General features: G+C 36.0%; 1 protein-coding gene across 2 annotated transcripts in view; it reads right to left on the bottom strand.

Annotated features, from left to right (window-relative positions):
* LOC149849096 (uncharacterized) overlaps positions 1 to 11,382 on the bottom strand; it is a 30,655-nt gene extending 19,273 nt beyond the window's left edge. The window contains exons 1-2 of one of the 2 annotated variants that reach the window (XM_089998483.1): positions 11,256 to 11,382; positions 3,210 to 3,489 (exon numbers count right to left, since the gene is read on the bottom strand). In XM_089998483.1, the coding sequence (XP_089854609.1) occupies positions 3,210 to 3,489; positions 11,256 to 11,329 (354 nt within the window). In that variant the 5' untranslated portion in view covers positions 11,330 to 11,382. Of the gene's footprint in view, positions 1 to 3,209; positions 3,490 to 11,001 lie in introns of both variants that reach the window. The other variant, XM_089998484.1, reaches the window with a different exon arrangement.
* Between the last annotated feature and the right edge of the window lie 10,772 nt (positions 11,383 to 22,154).

Below are 22,154 nucleotides of genomic sequence, written 5' to 3'. Positions count from 1 at the left end.
GATGCCTCGTCAGAAAATAGCCTCCGCACAAGGTTTCCCTCCATCTACACCACAAGCACGTCATGGATTTTCTCTTAGACTACTCAGAAATCCCCTTCTATACAATACTTTTGGATCGATTTATGCACTTCCTATATTACCCGGTAGAAATGTTTTTTTCCACCTATTTTCTTGATACAATATAAAAGAACTATTCACAGGCATTTCACATCTTTTTGACACCGGTTCCGACCGATTTCATTATCCTTTATTGATCCATTTGTTTTACACTAATTTACAAATTGATCATGAAATTGGATTTCTTTCCTCTCTTGTTCGCGATATTGAAATTGAGTTTGATTCTAAACTTCTTGGACAAATCATACATATTCCACCTTCAGAAACTCTTTTCAATACTATTGAACTTAATGATGAAAGAATTTTTGAACAAATTCTTATTCCCGGTACACCTCATTGTCCTCCCTTCAAGAATATCAATCTTCAAACTCGCGCTCGCATTGCTGGACGAATTCTTGCCCACAATGTCCTACCTAAAACTGGATCTTTTGATTACTATTTCACAGATATCTCTATGGCTCTTTACGTCTTATTTGGAAATATTTCTTTAAATTGGGCCAACATGTATTTTACTACATTGTGGAAGCAAAAAACCTTTGTTCCATATGGATGTCTTCTTCCCGTATTTTCAAATATTTCGAAGTACCCCTAACCAATGAAAAATCTATTGAACAAAAGGAATACTTTGATCAAAAGGAATACTTTGATCAAACTGCTTTTAAACGAATGAAACTCACCTATCTACCTCCTGCAAATTTTGGATCTCCTGAATCCTCTGAACCATCACCAACTCCTATGACACCCCCATCTCAAGTAAAACGAAAGAAAGTCACTATTGATCAAGATCATAATGAAGTTTTGCAATGAATAGAAGCTTTGGAGCTACGTCAACACACTTTTCGTGAGGATGTGACTCAACAACTTTCGTCAATTCAGAATGATATTGTTGAACTCAAAGAGAAGATCAAGCAACACTTCTCTTGAACTTTGTTTACTGTTATTACTTTGATAAAACAACATTTCTTTTGTTGAACTTTTATAATTTCTGGGTTGTAATATTTTGGACTTGAATTTGCGTTTTGCTTATGCTATGACTGCACTTACTCCTTTTAATTATGACAAAGGTGGAGAAAAAAAAATTGCATGTGAAAGCATTGAAAATTGCAATGCATGAAGTAATGATGGAAATGCAAAACAATCAATAATGTGATATATATATATATATATATATATGTATATGTTGATTGTGCTAACTTCTTATGTTTTGCAGCATATTGATAGGAAGAGTAAAATCTTCATCTATGCATCTAAATGCTTCATCTTTGACTAATTTGTCATCATCAAAAAGGGAGAGATTGCTACGACAATGAAGCCATACACGATACTTCAAGTACAAGGTTTTGATGATGAACAAGTGAATCAACTGCATTTCAGCTACGGTAATGAAGAAATATGACCAGAATTGAAGAATTCGATGAAGAATCTGTGAAGACTAGTGTGCAAATGTAAATTTCATTAAATGTCTTAGATTCTTGTAAGAGCCTTACTTAGAGTGCATATTTCAATTGCATTTCGCCTAAAAAGTCTTTAGAAAAACTTTTCTAAAAGAACCCTTGATGAAAATCATTTTAGAAAACTCTTTACTTAATTTTTCATGTTTATTAGTCGACCAACAGACTCGCCAGCCGACCAACTTTTTCGCGCCAAATTTTTCTAAGCTAAAATGTCAACTTTCTAAATTAGTCGACCGGACAGAATGTCTATTTTCTGGAAAATTTAGCAGCAATCGATTGAAGGTTTTATCAGTCGACCGGACAGAATGTTTGTTTTCAGAAAATTTAGCAGCAGTCGACTGAAAGGTTTTTCAGTCTACTGATGATTTTATCAGTCGACTAACTTTTTTTTAGTCGACTAAGTTTCAAACTTCATATTTTCAAATGGTTCTGTTAAACACATTAGTCAACCGACGATAACAGTCAGTCGGCTAATATTTGATTTCAATCGACTAACTATTGTTCCAGTCGACTAATTTTGTCGTTTTTCTGTAACTTTTAAAAGGTGTGTCTTTTCATTTTTTTTAAACGAATTGACCGTTCAAAAGTGATTGTTTTGACACCCTTTCATACCCTCAACGTATGGGATGTTTCAACTATAAATATGAGTGCATTCCACACTCAAAAACATCAAATCCAATCGAATTACATTGAATTATTCTTTATTTTTCACTCATATTTGTTTTTTCACTCACTTGATATTTTGAGATAGCGAATTCGTGAGTTGAGTATTTCAACAACCTCAAAAGTCAATTGCATTTCATTTGCATTCATAAGAAGGGCTCGTAGGTTGATTGTAAGTTGATTATTTCATTTTTCTGTAAAAGGAAAGGACTTCTTGGTTTAAAGGAGTTGTTTGCTTTCATTAGGGTTGTTACTGAAAGTGAGACCGGATTTAGTCTGTATGTTCTTGTGATTACACAAGGTTGATAGTGGAAATCTCAAACGGGTTTTGCTTGGTGACTGGACGTAGGTCTGGAAGACCGAACCAGGATAAATTCTTGTGTTCTTTGTGTGCGAATCTCAAAATCCTTCAAAATTCCAAAGACGTTATTTAAAAGCATTATTCACCCCCCCCCTCTAGTGCTCGTTGCCTAGATCCTACAGCACTTTCAAATATTTGAAAAATACTAGTGATAATATAAATACAGTGACAATGTCAGGATATTTTAAACAATTATTATTTGTTTTAATTATATATTTTTCTGATTTTAATTGGTTTATTTTATTTTAAAAAAATCTGACTGACTATTTATATTTTCATAAAAAAATAGTATTAAAACCTATTCTTTCTTATTCTTTTTAATTTTTAAAATATTCAACATTTTTCCGATATTTTCCAGAGGAAAACCAATTAAAAAAAACTCCTGAGAAAAGCCCAGCTGAGAAATTCCTAAGAACGAGATTGGTGACGGTAAAACATATGCCAGACTTTGTCAGACAAAACAGAGAAACAAAAAAAAGAAGAGGGGAAGCAGACTTTGTCTGAGCACAAACAGAAACATAGAGAACCTTATTCCTTTTTTCGCTAAGGAATAATTACTATATGAAAATGATAAATCTAAGTAGAAAATAACTATAGGCCAAATAAACATGAACCTGAAAATATGATCGAGACCGAGGTACTTCAGTTGGATCAGATGAATGCTTAAATCCATCAACTACTTGATCAGGCTTCTCGTTGACAAATCCTTTTACAGAAGCATCAGACTGTGCCTTAGAATCAGGTGTTTCAATTGCAGCCTCAAGGGGTAAAGCATCCTGTAACCGTCTGCGATGTGTCTGACCCCTTTCTGTATGGTCTATAAGCTCCAAATTTTGATTATTATATGATGATCTTTCTGGTGCAGGCTTCCCATCTCTCCTTGGCCTTTTTGGACTATAAACAGCATATTGAAACACAAGCAACATTTGCAAATAAGCATTGGAAAAGAATGGCCAGATTTTCCAAGAATAGATATTCTCAGCTTGCAACATGATCAGAAAGGTACTAAAGAATCACATGGAAAAGATATTTCATATTGAGATATTATTCAATGTTTGATATATTGACAAGCATATAAGATACCGTGCAACTTTTCTGGAGGAACAAGAAGCTATAACATCTCACGCTATCAGCATTTCAAAAGACACTGAACTGTAAACCTCCACATGACGTTAACATTTCAAGACTCACAAGTGCAGGCAAAAGAAGAATTAGTAAAAAACTAGTAAAAGTACACTCCACAAATTGAATGTTAGCTTATACAATGTCTGATTATAGATGGGTGGAATCAGGATGATACAAAAGGAAGAAATAATATCAAACCAACAGCTCCAATCATGCACTCCTCTCACCAAACTAGATATGAAGGGCCGCCTTATAAGAATACCATGTCATAAGAGGAAAATATCATCATCCATTATGTAAGAAAGAACTGAAGATGAAAACTGTAAGATACAACAAATAAGTACACTTAATGTCCACACAAATGGAACAACATCGCAAGGAGATAACTACATAATCTGAAAATTACTAAATTTAGATATGTCAAATAAGCTTAGGTCACGTGTGGCGCCCTGTCCTGGACTCAGGAAGATCTTCCAGGACATGGGCCCCACGTTTTCTAGATGGGAAGGCGTTTGGAAGCCTTAAATAAAACTCCTTCCCATCTATAACAGTGATCCAGGAATGAGATTTCAGGAAGGAGAAAAAAGCTCCTTCCCGTAGGAAGGAGCGGGATGAAAGTTTTTTCATCGTCAGGATGGAGCGATAATGACGAGCTTGGACATCATTCCCATTAATTACCTATATGCCACATATAAAAATGTGGCATTAGGGTTACTTTCATGGATGCTTCTCATGTCTTGCTTGTGTGAACACCATTGACCGCAGCCCCACCATCGTCTTCCCTGTGTGAACACCATTGTCGCCTCCTCGACACTTCACCATTGACGGCAGCCCCACCATTGATCTCGTCTTCCATGTTTGAACACCATCGTCGCCTCCTCGACACTTCACCATCGACGGCAGCCCCACCATCATCCTCCCCGTGTGAACACCATTGACAGCAGCCCCACCATCGTCTTCCCTGTGTGACCACCATCGTCGCCTCCTCGACACTTCACCATCAACGGCAGGGTGAGCTTCATACTCTCTCTCTCTCTCTCTCTCTCTCTCTCTCTCTCTCTCTCTCTCTCTGGTTAGGGGTTTTTTTTATTTTGTTTGGGGTTTTTACTAGTTTTGCTGACTTTCTACAGGGAGCAGAAGATCTCTAGGTCAAACATTCTAAAGTCCAAGCCTCATAGAAGAGGAAACTCATCTTGTAGAGCTATCCAAAAGGTTAGCTTACACTAGTTGTGGCTTGGATTTTTTGGTATCTGTAATGTACGGTACTGTGAGTTGTATCATGAGATGTGCTTATGAAATTTATTTGATTTTTAATTTTGATTTCCCTCAAGTTGTTTATTTAACATGTACGGCTTAGAGAAGCAGGCTTTTTGGTTTTACTAATATATTGGTTTTAAGAGGGCATAGACACTTTGTCCTCTATCAAGTTTGCATATCATTAAATTGGATCTCTGATAAAGCTGGAGGGTTTTGATTAGTTCTATAAACATATAAAACATGCATCACATTTTTCATTTTCTGTACTGGTATATTCTTATAATAGTGTGATGTTTGATAAATGCCCTAAACATAAATTTGATTGGTCTCGAATGGTTGATTCTGTAAGCAGATAGGTTTATTCTATGTTATGTTTCTTCAGTCAGTTTACAGTCTTTGGGTAGGCAGAACCATAGTTAGATCCATTTCGAATCGTAGATCACGTAGGAGATCTGTTTTATCGAATTTGGATATCGTTTGGTTCAGAAAATGCATTTTTCTGATTTGACCAGCCTCTATTTTTGGGTCTTCTTTTATTTGGATCGGACTCGACCCACTTCGGTTATAATTGGACTGATGTTAATATGGATCTGGACCTAGTCCAGGATCCATATTGACTAGTGCCAGGTATGGGCTAAGATCCAATTGGAAATGGATATGGATTTAGATCATGGGTCCAACCCAGACCCATAACCAATCCATACTTTTTTTTAAAAAAAACAAAAATGTATTTAAACTTTAAGAACATGAAAGTGAAATAAATATGTATTTTAAAGTGGACCTGATAAGGTAGAGTTCTACCTTGGGTAGAACTCTACCCCACTTGTATTTATCTAGTAGGGGGCATCCCCCCTTATGTGAAAACTTTCACAAGATAAGATAGAAAAAAAAATAAAATATAAAATATAAGATAATTATGATAAGAGGTAGGTAGAGTTCTATACCCCTACCCATCTAGAAGGGGGTGTCACCCCTAAAGATCCCTCTCCATTATAAGGAGAGAGACTCTCTCTCTAAAATTGTCACTTAGAGAGAGAGAGAGAGAGAGAAAAAGGAAAGAGAAAAAAAACATTAATAGAGGGAGAGGAAGAAAGAGAAGAAAAAGAAGAAGAAGAAGAAGCCTTTAACGTTTTTCGCGAATCTTCAAATCAAGGTACAGGTTTTTCTTTCTATTCTTATGAGTGGGAAGAGTAGCATGGATTAAATCAAGTATGGATTTGAAGGCAAATCAAATCTATATATTTTCATACAGATTCATGAATTTTTACAAATCTCAAATTATTTTTAGTTGGGTCGATTTTCCCTTCCGGCATATATATATACATATATATAGATGATGTCTATGTCACACGGACTCGGCTAGGGAGGTGCCGCACCCGAGTCGACACGCCTCGACACGGTTGTTGCTTAGGACACGGCCCGGACTCGGTCAACGCTGAGTCGGACTCAGTCAGCGAGTCGAGGCCGAGTCAGTCCTCATTTTGGACTTGGTCAACGTTGACCGAGTCCAAAAATGTCCATTTTTGAAATATGTTTTGGGTCTGGACCCGACCCAGATCCAAATTTTCTTTCGAACCCTAAAAGGGGTTTACGACAAGGGGAGGGGGCTTACCCTGTCGATTTTGCCTCCCCCCTATCCCCTGCAGCTTCCTAACGCCGGCGATCCACTCCGACGACCATAACCGCAGGCGACGCCAGCAACCGTCTCCCCCTTTCCTGCGTCAACAGGTATGCCCCCCATTCCCACTCTCTCCTCTTCATCCGGCAGGGAGCTCCCCTTCCTCATTTTTCAGCAGGTGGCGGAGCCCCTTGCCTCCGCCCCCTGCCGGGAAAAAAAACGAGGGTGGGTGCTTCCCCCACTCCTCCTTCTTACACCTGTCGGGCACCCCTGCCAGAAAAAATAACGAGGCAGCAGGCTCTGCCCCTGCCTCGTTCTTATTTTTCGACAGCCCCCCCCCCCTCCCTGCACCCTCTGCTCGCAGAAGAGGGGCTCGGCAAGGTTCAGCAGGGGCTTGAATTAGAAGATTCTATTTTATTTACTTATTTTCTTTTCAATTTTCACTTTTCAGATATAATGGCAAGTTCTAGCGGTAGTGTCAATACATTTGGTTCAAGTTCTAACCCAGAATTAGAAGATTCTCAACCACTTTGGAGGCTTGTGACAAAAGGGATGAAAGCTGGTGGTGGTGGTGGTGGGAATGTGCAGTTTCATTGTAATCTATGTAAGACTTTTTTCACAGGTTCTTATACGCGTGTGAAAGCACATCTTTTGCATATTCGTGGTCAAGGAATTATGGTGCATTCTGGGGTTGACAAATACATGTTAAAGCAATTAAAGAAAGAACAAGAGGAAGCTGAAAAGAAGAAAATTGCAGAGATCAGAAATGATTCGATTAATTTGTCTTTTCCTATTGCTAGTGATATACAAGAAGATCTTTTAAAGAAAAGAAAGATGGAAAGCAATAAAATAATACAAGCGTCATTCAAAAACATGGCAAGAGCAGAAATTGATAAAAAGATTGGTCGATTCTTTTACTCAAACTCAATTCCTTTTAATGTAGCTAGAAGTCCGTACTGAAAAAATATGATTACATCTTTGGCTAATTGTAATTTGAGTGGTTATGTGCCTCCTAGTTCAGAAAAACTAAGAACAATCATTCTTGCAGAGGAAAAAAATAGAATTGAAGACTTGTTAGAGACCCAAAAATTTGCATGGAAACGATATGGAGTGTCGATTGTTTCTGATGGGTGGACTGATATACAAAGGCGACATAAACTTCATTGCTTACTCACTTAATGGGTCAATCTTTCTGAAGATTGTTGATGCATCTGGAGAGTATAAAGATGTTGAATATTTAAAGAGATTATTTGTCGAAGTGATAAAAGAAGTGGGTGAAGAAAGTGTGGTGCAAATCATTACTGACAATGCTCCAGTTTACAGTCGTGCAGGAATGAATTTGGCAAGTGAAGATACATATTCACATATTTTTTGGACTCCTTATGCAGCACACAGTTTAAATTTGGCACTTAAGAGTATATGCAATCCATCAAAAGATGATGCACATGCACATGAAATGTGCTTATGGATTGAGGAAATAGAGTATGATGTTCGAAATATTAGAAATTTTGTTGTAAACCATCATCATTCCCTTTCTATATTTACTGAAAGTTGCTGAAACTCATTTTGTTTCTCTCATTGTTATGATGAAAAGAATTAAGCAACTCAAGAATGCATTGATGATGATGGTGGCTGATCAAGATTGAGATTTTTATCGTACTGAAGATGATGTCAAGGCTCAAGCTATCAAAAAATGCTTCTGTGATGATTTTTAGTGAAATAAAATTACATATTTTGTTGAATTTACAGAGCCTATTTGGGAAATGTTGAGAGAAGTTGACAGAGATGTACCCATGCTTCATAGAATTTATGAAATATGGGATAATATGATTGAAAAAGTTCAAAGTATTATTTTTAAGCATGAGAAAAAAGATATTACACTTGATAATTCAGAATTTTACAATCATGTACATTCAATTTTAGTGAGAAGATGGGATCAAAGCAATACACACTTGCATTGCATGGCACACTCTCTCAATCTAAAATACTATGCAAAAAAATGGTTGACAGCAGGTGTTGGTCGTGTTTCTCCAAATAAAGATCCTGAGATATCAAAAAATAGAATGATATGTTTGAGAAGACTTTTTAATGATCCTCACATGTTTAAAGTTGTAAATAGTGAGTTTGGCAAGTTTTCTACTGGGAGATTTGATTCTTTAGCAGCACTCATGGCAAGGGACGAGGAAGATCCCCTTAATTGGTGGGCAACATATGGATCAGAGACACCAAATCTGCAACGTCTTGCAATGAAGTTGTTATCCCAACCTGCTACATCATCTTGTTGTGAAAGAAATTGGAGTACATATGCTCAAATTCACAACATTAAAAGAAGCAAACTCACTAGTAAAAGAGAAGAGGATTTGGTTTATGTTCACTCTAATCTACGATTACTTTCTCGCAGCACCAAAGAAGAGTATAGGTACTTTTTTTTCTTTGTATTCAAAGTTTGTATTTAAATATTTTTATTCAAAATTTTAAGTTAGATACTAATATAGTCATTTTTTTATGCAGTTGTGGACCATCCAAGAATTGAGATGTAAATCCAGAAGATTTTGACTTGGAGGAAGAACATAATTTGCATACTCTCAACATGGACTACATCGATCATGTTCTTCCCTCAAATTCAGACGATGAGGCAAATTTATGATAAGTTTTGTTGTTTATCACACTCACAAGCTTCTTTATGTGTTATATTTTGGTAAGTTTGTGTTGTTAAGAATTGTTTTTTTATTTTTGCTTTAAAATTTACAATCTTTATGTGTTAATTTATTGTTATATATATAATTATATATATTTAAAATATACTTTTTTTTAATATATATATATAGCTGAGTCCCCGTGTCCGAATTTTTTGAAATTGCGCTGCACCCGCACCCATGTGACATAGGATGACGTTAATTCCAGCCATCGATTGGCATAGACATGATTTTTTTTAAGTTGCATGTTTTCGAGATGGCATAACGCAAGGGTTTATGGACTCTAATTTGCGTTTCTTTTTCTTGAATCGGATCCACGATCCTTAAAGTTGAATCATTAGTTGTTTTTGTATTAAATTTTCTGGTATCGTTGCTTCGCATGATCAGATTTAAATTCATATGAGATTGTGTGTTGTCTTATCTGCCGATCATGTGGATGAACCATGATGTTCTATAAATATTAAATGAGAAATCCATCTTGAAAGTGAAAATTGAAATGTAAATAATGAATAACAAATAATAAAAGAAAAAGGAAAAAACTAGAAACAAAGGATCAAGAACATAGAAAAAAGCAATGAAGTCAGAGATATAATGGTGAACATGCCCAATGCAAGTTTGACCATGGCAATTGAGTGTTGAGACACGTCCATTGTTTGCATCAATGTCTTGTTGTGTTGACACAAGACCTACATTACATGCTAAGTGTCCATGTAACACAGCTGAGATAAGCTAGGTCATGGTCATGGACCACCACCTCAACCATCCCATAGGGAAATAAACTCAAGTATCATGCCTCACTAAGCAACATATGCTCTGGGAGAATGCCACCAAATCTCAAAAAGGTCATCTTCTTCTTCTCAAACACCACAACAACAATGAAACATCGACGGCTAGTGCAAAATGAATAGTTTTTGATGGTCTAATATGAGTTATTTAACCAGGATAACAGTATAGTAATACCAAACATCAGTAAAGCAACTGATGTCTTAAATGAAAAAACACAAACAAATGATTTTGCATCTGTGGTTTTATATCCTTATTGGCTGTATGTGGTACTGAATGAATATTCCTCTTATTGATATTCTTCCTTTGCATTTGATGGTTTCTCCTCTAACAGCCGTAAAGGTCTTGTGGAGAAAGCAAAAACTAGTCCTCCTCTGCTTATGATTTCCGTTGTATCCATGAAGTTTCTCTCACAATCACACTTATCAAACACCCCACACTAAATCATTTGTCCATATAACGAACCCCAAGCGACTTACTCCGAAATCCAGCGTAGCCAACTCATCAAACAAGAAAACATTGGTCAGCATTTTTCATGTCATCCAGGATGGAATTGCGTATGTTTATATTTTTCTCCTTTGACTAACACTTGGAAGGAAAGATCAATTAAAAATAGCAACAAAGTCATCCATGCTACATTACAGCCAATCTTCTGAATGTATTGATGAAATTTACACCGAAATTGTGTCAGTTGCATGCCATCTCCTGTACAATGCCAGTAAGATGCACAAAACCACACACCTCTGAAGTCCTATTGTAATATCAACTCTGCAAAGCTCATCTGAGCTCAACACTTAAACACAAATGATTACTAATCAAAAAAAGAAAAAACATTTACCGTATTTTCTCCATAAAACAAAGACAATGTCTTAATTTTAAGCCAAAACCTATATCGGCTACCACTAACTAAATGTTCAAGTAACGAACCATTTTCGTCTTCTCATCTATCTTCGCTTCCAAATCTCTCGTACTGTACTTCTCAGAAGGCAATTCCACCATCCATGAAACAATAAGGGAATGATAGCACAACCATCATGCAAAAAACCATTACTTCTTTGTTGGGCATGGTCTAATCTGAAGAATCAAAGCAAAAAAGTACCCAAAAACCAGCTAACGAAGAAATTGAACGAGATTCAGAGATTGTTACGCGCTATTTTCATTATACAGAGAGAGAGCACCACCTGGGCTCCCTTTCGAGCCTCCTCGGCTGCTGCGGGCGTCTGCTCTGCGCCACTCGACTCTCCCGTCGCGACATCGCCCACCACCACCTTTCCCCTCTCAATCTTTCCTAGGGCTCTCTCAACTCCTCAGCCGGATATTTATGTTTTCCGAGTCGAATGCCATGAATCGGAATTATCCGTGTTTTTTCTTCTTTGGTCGACTCTGGGAAATCTATGGGCCGGGTATTCAACCGATCAAGGTGCACTTGGGTTCAACTTCGAGTCCGGGTCAAATACGAGCTGTTTGCTCCGGGTCAAAACCGAAAATATATTCGTTACAATCTTTTGTATGGATAAATGACTTAGCAAATCTTTTTTTTTTTTAATAAATCTGATACCATAAATGCAATTTACATGGGCCGTTTAGCAAAGCATTTGGATCGTGGGATGCACTCAAAGCAGGTTTTGTTTTTGTTGGTGACTGAAGAATCAACACTCATAAAATGCATCAAATATTTGTTATTTAAAAAAATATATTTTTATAAAATAATACGAATTAAAGGTTAGACATTGAAGAGATTGACCTTGCTAAACACATCTACAGGAGTGAAACAACTCGCAATATGAAATACTATAGCAAATATATTCCCTTTAAAACTTGAACCAAAATATATGTGTGTCACTGTGAATCAGTCAGATTGGGTTGGATATTAGCCAAAACGATCATTTGCTCAAACGTAACTCACTTGTTAGTGGGGCTGGCTTCGGTTCAAACCAAGGGTCAATACTTTTGTACCCGTACTTGGATTACTAGGTTCTCATTGGTTTGGGTTCCTAGCACGAACCCTACTCATTGACATCGACCCGCACCCCACTCCTTGGATCAGCATTGTTGCATGACCCAACTTATGGTTGAAAATTGATTTAGCTTTGGTCTGACCTCTAACCCAATTCCAACAGGTTATTTTCATATATATGAATCTTATTGTATCATTCCTCGGAGGATTGAACCCGCTTTGATCAAGATTTTTCGGGAGTTCTTATGGAACGGAAATTCTAAGACCAAGAAACCAACCAGTTATCGTTTCTTGGGAGTTATCGTTTCTTGGGATGTGGTTTCTTCTCAAAAGGATCGCGGCCGGTGGTTTGGGAATCAGATCGATCAAGGAGCAGAGCTTTGCATTGATTAAGAAACGGTGGATTGCTATGGCCTTGGGTGACGATTATGTGTACACTCTTTTTTCCAGAAGGACGGAAAACCACCTTTGGGGATCAAAGACCTAGTCACCCTCGTGACCCATCACTCGGTTTGTCCCTGATTGACTCGTGACTTGGGCTGGGGTTATGTTAACTTTATAATTTATATAAACTATGTAAATATATATATATATATATATATATATATATATTATGTATATTTTATAATATGTTGCCAATATATTGCATGTAATATGCATTACATGGTATTTTTTATAATATTTATTAATATATGTATAACCATATTTTTACATATAATATATATAATATTTATATAATATTTCATATAATATATGTAATTATATAAAAAAATATAATATATATGTATGACTCGGCTGAGTCATGCTAAATCTGGGCTGACTTAACCCAGTTTTGTCATTTTTGCATCATTCATTAGGTTGACCCAATAAATGACCGAGTCAAAGCGAGGCGTTGAGCCTGCGCTTCGCCTCTGAGGCGTACGCCTCTCACAACTGGTATGAAAGTGAAGCGGTGGGAGGGGAGGCAGTAGGAGAAGGACCACGTGCCCAGCTGGTACGGAAGTGAGGGATATGCCGGTCGTCCGGTGGTCGGAGAAGACTGAGCAGCACAGCAACTCCGGTGGTCGGTGGTCACAACTGGTCGGAGGTTGATGAGGGGCAATTTGCGCATCACAGCAACGCCTCAGTACCTTGAGCGTGCGCCTCGCCTCTGAGGCGTACGCTTCAGGTACTGAGGCGTACGCCTCTCACAACACTGCCCGTGACACATCTCTTTTCTTATTAAAGGGAAATATAACTTGATGGGCGACGTCTTGGATCGGGAACCCTCTGGTTCTTCTCTTTCAACATTTATTATTTGGAAGCTAATAGCGTAAAGTTTGGCCTCTTTTTTTTTTAAAGGCTCTAGTCCAATTCAAATTCAGAAGCAAAATGGAAGTGTTCCAAAGATTGGTAAGTTGTCGGTTTCTTCATTTTATCATTCTCTTAGGGTATGTTTGATGATTTATCGAGGATTTGATGAAATGAACAAAAAAGATAAAACAGAACACTGGTTTTGTTGGTTCTGTAACAACTGTACCAAGTCCAACGTTTGTTTAGACCGTACTCAGATGTTGTGTTCCAAATGTTCATTGTTTGATAAGGATGCGTAGACAATGATACTATTCCATTAAATAATGAAGGAAACTCATGTAAAATTTTCAGAATTTTGTTGATTATTTCTCTCCTAGAATCCTTATTAGTTCTATATACTAAACCAAATGGATGATTAGTGAAATGAATAGGAATTCACTGAATTAACAATAGATCACGTAAAATGAATGGAAAATTACAAGAACTATGGAATTTATAAGAAACAAACAAAAAAATTGGAGCCTGAATGCCTTTACCTCATTGACAAAACTCAGAATTATGCCTAAACCTTTCTTCCTTCCTTTTTTGGCTACTTCACAATACAAAAATTGATTTTTCTGATCGATGGGAGTGGTTTGTTTAGAGGTGGTGGCATGGTCAGTGGCGACGAGCAGCTGTGAAACGACTGGGCAGGAGGCGGAGTGCAAGGACAAGACGGCAACACTGTGGTTGAAGAGCGCAGTCATCCTCATCATCCTAGTGGCAGGAGCGGTGGGCTTCTCCTGACAAACGACAACCTCTTCGTCTACGTGAAGGCTTTCACCATTGGTGTCATCCTCACCCCCGGCATCATCCTCGCCACCAGCTTCATGCACATGCTCCCCGATGTCGATCAATCAATCCAACCCAACTATCACTTCCTTCTTCCTCTTCCTCTTCCTCTTCCTCTTCTTCTTCCCCTTCTTCTTCTTCTTCTTCTTCTTCTTCTTCTTCTTCTTCTTCTTCTTCTTCTTCTTCTTCTTATTCTTTCATTCTTCTTTGCATAGAAACGACTGAGAGAGGGGTTCTTGTTGTTTGTGTGTCACATCTGGTAGAAGAACCAAATCGATGATGATGGTAGGCAACGCCGGCTTCTCTTCCCCCCTCTGTTGATGGCCACGCCTCGTTGACCTCGCTTCCCCCCTCTATCGACTGCCACCCCTTCATTGGCCTCGCCTCCCCCTCCACCGATCGTCGCTGCATAGGACAAGGGGTAGGATGAAAATAACAAGATAATGTGAATGCGATGAATGATGTTCTTCATGTCCACTGCATCCCATGTTTATTAAAAAAACATAAATATTAACCTTTTCGTTATACATGACTCAACTTAGATTAGATCCTAGGTTCGACTTAAGAGTCTAAACCCACTAGAGAAGAGAACAGAAAGATAGCTCGTATAAGTTGAGCATAGGAGAGTAGGGAATTCACCTGTGATATAAGCGAGAACTTAGAGCTCTAAGAAACATACAATAAAAAAGGGGAGAGAGAGAGAGGATCAAACTCATGGGAAGAGTAGAGAGGAGAGGAGAGTTGTGATTGAGAAAATCAGAGAGTGTTGGGATATATATAGACCCCAACCCAACAACTAGTAATCAAGGCTTATAAGGAGCATTTATAGAGTCCAAAAAGCTAGCCACAGCTAAAGAAAACAAAGGGCTAAAGGTCTTGGTCAACAAGATAAACATGGCCTTATTGAGGTAAAAAAATTCAGAATCTAGTGCAGGGTCAAAGGGCTTCGGCAGTATATGAACGTTGGAGCATTCAATACTCATGTTGGTGAAATTCCATTAGAGGGGGGGGGGGGTGAATAGTGAAATATGATAAAGATCGATAAAATAAAAATTAGAGGCAATAAGGCACAACACATAAAACACAGGATTTATACTGGTTTGGTCAAGTTACTGACCTACATCTAGTCTCCAAGTAAAACACTTGAGCTTTTCACTATAACATCCGTGTTACGGGATAAATAGCACAACACCCTCTTCCTCAGAGGTCTACTTCTCTCAACAGAGAAGGGAAACACCCTCTTTCCCAGAGGTCTACTTCTCTCAACAGAGAAGGGAACACACCCTCTTTCACAGAGGTCTACTTCTCTCAACAGAGAAGGGAACAACAGAAAACAGAAAGTTACAATACTTTCCTATAGAACTTTCAGAATGATATGAATGCACGAATGAAGATTCTCATAATGTTCTTTTCTTTTCACACACACAGTAGATTCTTTTGTCAAAGAGTTTTTCTTGACTTTTTCTCTTTCATTTCTCTTTCTTTTTCTAAGCTCTCTTTTTCGAATATTGAATACGAGTTTTTCTCTTTTTAAGCTCACATCTGTATGTCTATTTGAAAGACTATTTTGTTTGTATATTTATAGTCTTGAGAAAATAGTTGTTGCCTTTTTTAAATGATTGTCCTTTTGGGATGTGAGGTGTCAGGTCATTTCAAAAACAATTTTGTGTGAAATGATAAGTGTACTATATTGCTTTTTCAAAAAGTCTTATTTTCACAAGTGTAGCATTTGGGGTACACTATTCATTGTTGCTTTTTAAATAAGATATAATTTGTAATGGGTATTTTCTCATAATAAATGGTTTGTAGTACATTGAACGTTGGAGTGTAATCTATCATGTAATTTTGTCTTTACTCAATTTAATGATTTGTAGTATATTAATATTTTTCTTACAAATCGTCACTTCTTTAGTTAAATACATGTAAGTACAATCAATGCTTTGTTAAGTACTTTATTTATAAATGGTCATTTCTCAAATGCTTTTTTAGATGACATTTAATGTTTACAGAAAGAATGATGGGTTTAAGTAAGTCGACATTCTTGAGTGTATATAAAATAAATAAAAGGTTGTTTCAAAACTTAATTGTCTTGTTTAAACAATAAGTAGTTTTGTATATAAAATAGTATTTGTTTTCTCAATTTGTCAATTCAAGATAGACGATTGTATATTATGAGTTAATTCATTTTGTCTTTTTCTTTCATACTTGAAATCATTAGCTTTTATATCTTTTCAAGTTTGTCTTTTTCATAAATGCTTGTAAGAAAGTACAATGATTTGTTTTAAAAATATGTTTTTGAAATATCGTATTATTTTTATGAAAGCTTTGCTTTTTGTAACTAGATGGCTTGTATGATATTTAAAGCATGTAACATGAAATATGCAATATTCATGCTTCTGAAGGTTTTGTTACATATGACTCTAAAGAAGAAAAAAAGTCTTCATCTTGAAGTAACCGATCTTCTAGGATAGACTTTATGAATGTATGACCCATCAAGCTTTTTCTTCAGAGAGTATGATTTCATCAACTAGTTGTACCTGATCAGGTTGTCTCCATTCTTTTTAGGGAAAATAACCTTGCATCAAATACTCGTTAAATGCATGACAAATCATATTCAGTCATAATATAACATTTTCATGAAGGCATATCATCATATCATATTAAGGCATGTATGACAGCATATCATCATATCATATTATGTATCATCAAAACATAGTTTCTCAACATTCTCCCCCTTTTTGATGATGACAATATATGCTCCCCCTGTCAAAAAGTCATATGCATAATAATAATGATATCATAAAAAATGCATAAAAAAGTAAAAGTAGAGTAGAAGTTTTGAGTTTAAGAAAACGAATTTCTCCAACATAGGAGAGACAGGTTTATTTTCTCCCCCTTTGTCATAGACAAAAAGGAGGGGATCAAAGTATAAAAAGTATTATTACAGACCAAAAAAAAGTTCATTCTGAATCGGATGAGTGATTAAACTTTCGGAGTAGAGCATCTTGGCCGATCTTCAATGATTGAAAGGCTTGGTGCATAGAAGCTTGGTTCCTTAGTAGGAGATCCTGAGAGTTCTGTACATCGACAAGGGCTGAGAATATGTCTAGTTCAGAAGTTGTTGCCGGATCTGCCTCACCATGACCTTCGTCATCAGAGTGGTGTAGAGGTGACTCTTCTTCGGGGAAGTAGGAGTCATCAAATGCATGAATGGAATAAGAGACGACATCATTTTGAAGTGGCACTTTGAAATACTTAAGAATATGGGTGATAAAATAGCCGAATGGGAGAGAACGAAAGGTACGAAAGTTAATCATGTTATTGAAAATGATGTTGGACCAGTTTATGGGGAAGTTACAGAAGATCGCATAGATGAGAAGAGAGATTTTGTTTGCCACGAATCCCTTGGATGGTTGTTTGGGGAAGACATTGGAGGAGAGGATTTGTGACAACAGCAGAGCATGAGGTTTCAGATTGCTCATATGCCACGGGAAGTGGGTGGATCAAGTAGAGTGGAGGACCTTTTGAAACACAGTACGATCTATAGGTACTATGTTTGGTAGTTCGATTTCATAGGAAGAAATGTTAAGAATACAACCTAACATGGGAATGTCAAAAGAAATTATTTTACCATGGACCATAGATGTGATAGTTGATTGGTCATGGTTGACAGAGAGGTTGGTGTAAAAAATTTTGATTAGATGAGGATAATAGGACATAGAGTTGGACGATCCTAAGATATAAACAAAGTCTTGAAGGGAGGTTTATAGGTCGAAGGAGGTGAATGCTTCAAAGTGGACTAGCTCACCAGTTTGGATCGGCAGAGAGTTAATGGAGTGGAAGTGATGAATGAGATCAGGATATCTCAAATCAGCACCCTCAATCATGTTGACATCAGAAGATCTTGAAGAAGATGTCATTGCAAGTAACTTGAGAGAATAAAAGCTTGAAGAGAATGAGAACTTGGAGAGAATAAGAGCTTGTAGGTTGATAGAAATTTTTGAATGAATTCGTGAAGAGTGAATCATTTCATTAAATAGAGGAATGAAATTTATTATAATAACAAGTGAATGACAATTGAAGTGAAGGAAGTTTGGATTTTAGTTAAGTTGAGAACTCGTGAATGTTAACTTAAGGCACTTGTGAATGATAGGTTGAATCACTCTTTGGAAGAGTGTGTTGATGAGAGTATATTATATTATAATAGATGACAATAAGAACATAGTTTCAAAAATTATTTTTCTATATAAGGAAATTTTAATATAGGAGAGTCCATCGTATTGTGAAATTTGTCATGGTTTGAGTATTGAGTGCTCTTTGGAGGTATAGTGTGTAATTGAAAATGGATGGATAAAAGAGGAGAAATGAATGGAACCAAGGAGGTGAGTTGCACGATGTAAATAATGATCCATAAATTTGAAGATTTCCATTAAAGAGGTGATGAGATGTGAAGACCCTTGGAATAAAATAAAAAATATCGTGACAAGAAAGTGTGTAAGAGTATCATGTGAGATGGAAGATGAATAATGGCCTAATAAGACAAACAACAAGTTAAAAAATTTTACTTAAAGAGGATAGATTCTATATTCGTAAGAGATGTATTTAGAAAGAGACAAAAGAGACTTATGAGAGAAGAGAGCAAGAGTAGTCAAAGAAAAGAGTGATGACATACATGGATTTTCGAATAAGACATGTATGGAGAAGAGGACAAAAATAATTTATGATTGACATGAGATGAAAGACATAAAGAAATGTCATGATTGTCTTGAATTAATGTTTATAGCTCATAGATTGTTAAAGGTCATTTTTAAAGACAAGAGGAACTCGACATAGGAGAGTCTATTGTTTTGGATAATAATAAAAAATGAGGTTGTCAAATCTTGTCAAAGAGCCAAATCCATGGTTTCAAAAGGTGGATTCAAATTTCGTATAAGAGAGAGAAAGATGGGACCAATGAAAAAGGACAATTAATACTTAATTGATTTAAAAAAATATATAAGAAGAGAGACATGATTGCCGAGACTGAGTTTTGTATGGATTTTTATAGAGATGTGTAAAAGAGGTGATTGGACATAAAGTTGAGTGTACTTTGAAAGATATGATATATTGAAAAAGAAGAGTGACATAAAACATTTGTTTTTGTGTTAAAGAGCTTGTGGTGTACGTGAATACGTGAAAGACACTTTTTGGCTTTGAAAAAAGGAAAAAGGTGATAAAAGGGAATGAAAACAAAACATGAAAAGAATATAAATATAAACACTCGAGTATAAATAAAGATGATAGTCTAAAATGTAATACGTAAATGAGTGTGGCAAAGACAAAAGATGATGTGACATAAAGTGTTTTTGACATCCTTACATGTTAAGCTTTATTTAAGATACATTTTGTGAAGGAAAGTTTGTAGTAAAATTATAGTTTAACATTTGAAAAGGTGAACTCGTATAGAATAATTTTACTATATCTCAATTAGTTATATGAATTAAATTTATAAATCACTTAATTTACAGATTCCTAATTCTCTTCTAATTCTTATAAAGTCTTCATTTTTTAAAGGTTTAGTGAAAATATCTGCTAATTGTTTATTAGTGGGTATAAATTCCAGTTTGATTATGTTGTTTATGACTTGTTCTCTTAAAAGTGGTGTCTAATTTGAATGTGCTTAGTTCGTGAGTGAAGAATAGGATTTTTAGACAAATCTATAGCACTTGTATTATCACATAAAATAGTAGTATTTTCAAATTTTACACCAAAATCTTTTAAAGTCTGTTTCATCGAGATGACTTGTGTACATGCTAGGCTTGCAGCTATGTATTCAGCTTCAGTAGTTGACAATGATACACAGTTTTGTTTCTTACTGAACCATGAAACTAGTGAGTGCCCTAGCATATGACATGTTTCACTTGTGCTTTTTCTGTCAGATTTACTTCCACCGAAGTCAGCATCACTGTATGAGATTAAATCAAATGTAGATGATTTTGAATAAAATAACCCAAAATCAACTGTGCCATTTAGATATCTCATTATTCTTTTTACAGCTTTAAGATGTGATTCCTTTGGATTTGATTGAAATCTAGCACACAAGCAAACACTGAACATGATATCTGAACGACTAGCAGTTAAATAAAGTAGTGATCCTATCATACCTCTGAATAACTTTGTATCCACAGTCTTACCATCTTGATCTTTGTCCAATACAGTAGTTGTGCTCATAGGGGTATTCTTTGAAGCAGTTGAGTTCATGTTGAACCTCTTCAGAAGTTCATGAGCATATTTAGACTGATTGATGAAGACTCCATCCTTGGTTTGCTTAATATGCAGTCCAAGAAAGTAGGTGAGTTCTCCCATCATACTCATTTCGAATTCTTTTTGCATGGACTTAGAAAAATCTTCACAAAGACTGTTGTTAGTAGATCCAAAGATGATATCGTCCACATATATTTGAACGATTAAGGTATGATCATTCACTATTTTTACAAATAAAGTTGGATCTGCTTTGCCTACAGAAAATCTGGTTTTTAATAAAAAGGTTTTAAGCCTATCATACCAAGCACGGGGTGCTTGTTTTAAACCATATAAGGCACGTTTTAGTTTAAAGACATGATCCAGAAATTGTTCATCTTCAAAACCTGGAGGTTGTTTTACATAAACTTCTTCATTTATAAAACCGTTTAGAAAAGTACTTTTAACATCCATTTGGTATAGTTTGAAATCCATATAGCTTGCATATGCTGAAAACATTCTTATAGATTCATGTCTAGCAACAAGAGCAAATGTTTCATCAAAATCAATACCTTTCTCCTGATTGTATCCTTGAAACACTAGCCTTGCCTTATTTCTTATAACATTACCTGTTTTATCCAGCTTGTTTCTGAAGATCCATCTTATCCCAATGATTTGATGATCTCTTGGTCTTGGTACAAGATCCCATACATCATTTCTTTAGAACTGATTCAGTTCTTCAGTCATGGCTAGCATCCAGAACTCGTCAATGATGGCTTCATCAATCTTCTTTGGTTCAAGTTGAGAAATGAATGACATATTTGCAATCCGTTTCAGCTGAGCTCTAGTTTGAACCCCTTTAGTCAGGTCTCCCAAAATCTGCTTTTGAGGATGATCTCTGATTTCAGCAAATGTTCTTTGAAGATCATCTTCATTTGGTTTAGCTGTGTTATCTAAGAAAAAATTTGTACTTTCAAGATCATCATCGTTAGTCTGCTTATGAACAGATTGATCAATAGATTCACAAAAACTGACATGCATAGATTCTTCAATAGTATTTGAACTCTTATTAAAAACTTTGTATGCTTTACTATGACTTGAGTATCCTAAGAATATGCCTTCAACAAATTTAACATCAAATTTATCAAGGCTATCTTTTGTGTTAAGGATAAAGCATTTACACCCAAAGACTTTGAAGTAGTCTATTCTTGGAGTTCTGTCATAGAATAGTTCATAGGGAGTTTTATTCAATAAGGGCCTGATAAGAACTCTATTTGAGATATAGCATGCAGTGTTAACAACTTCAGCCCAAAAATATTTAGCAAGATTATTATGTTGGAGCATAGTTCTAGCAGATTCTTGAAGGGTTCTATTCTTTCTTTCTACTACACCATTTTGAGGTGCATCTCTAGGAAAGGCAAAGTTATGAGAGATACCATGCAAGTTACAGAAATTTACAAAAAGGTCATTATCAAATTCTCCTCCATGGTCGCTACGAATTTTGATAATTGTAGAAGATTTTTCATTTTGTAACTTTTTACATAAAATTTCAAATTCATAAAACGTATCACTTTTATTTTTTAAAAATATTACCCAAGTAAATCTTGAGTAATCATCTATAATGACAAAAGCATATTTATTATGATTAAGACTAGCTACTCTAGAAGGACCAAAAAGATCCAAGTGGAGAAGCTCTAAAGGTCTTTTACTTGAAACAATATTTTTTGATTTGAAAGATGATTTTGACAATTTTCCTAATTGACATGCATCACAAAAATAG

This window comes from Nuphar pumila, chromosome 1 (assembly GCF_984573655.1).
Source record: "Nuphar pumila chromosome 1, dmNupPumi1.hap1.1, whole genome shotgun sequence".
Lineage (NCBI taxonomy): Eukaryota > Viridiplantae > Streptophyta > Magnoliopsida > Nymphaeales > Nymphaeaceae > Nuphar > Nuphar pumila.
Note: the sequence above shows the minus strand (reverse complement) of the source record. Positions and strands in the feature narration are given on the sequence as shown.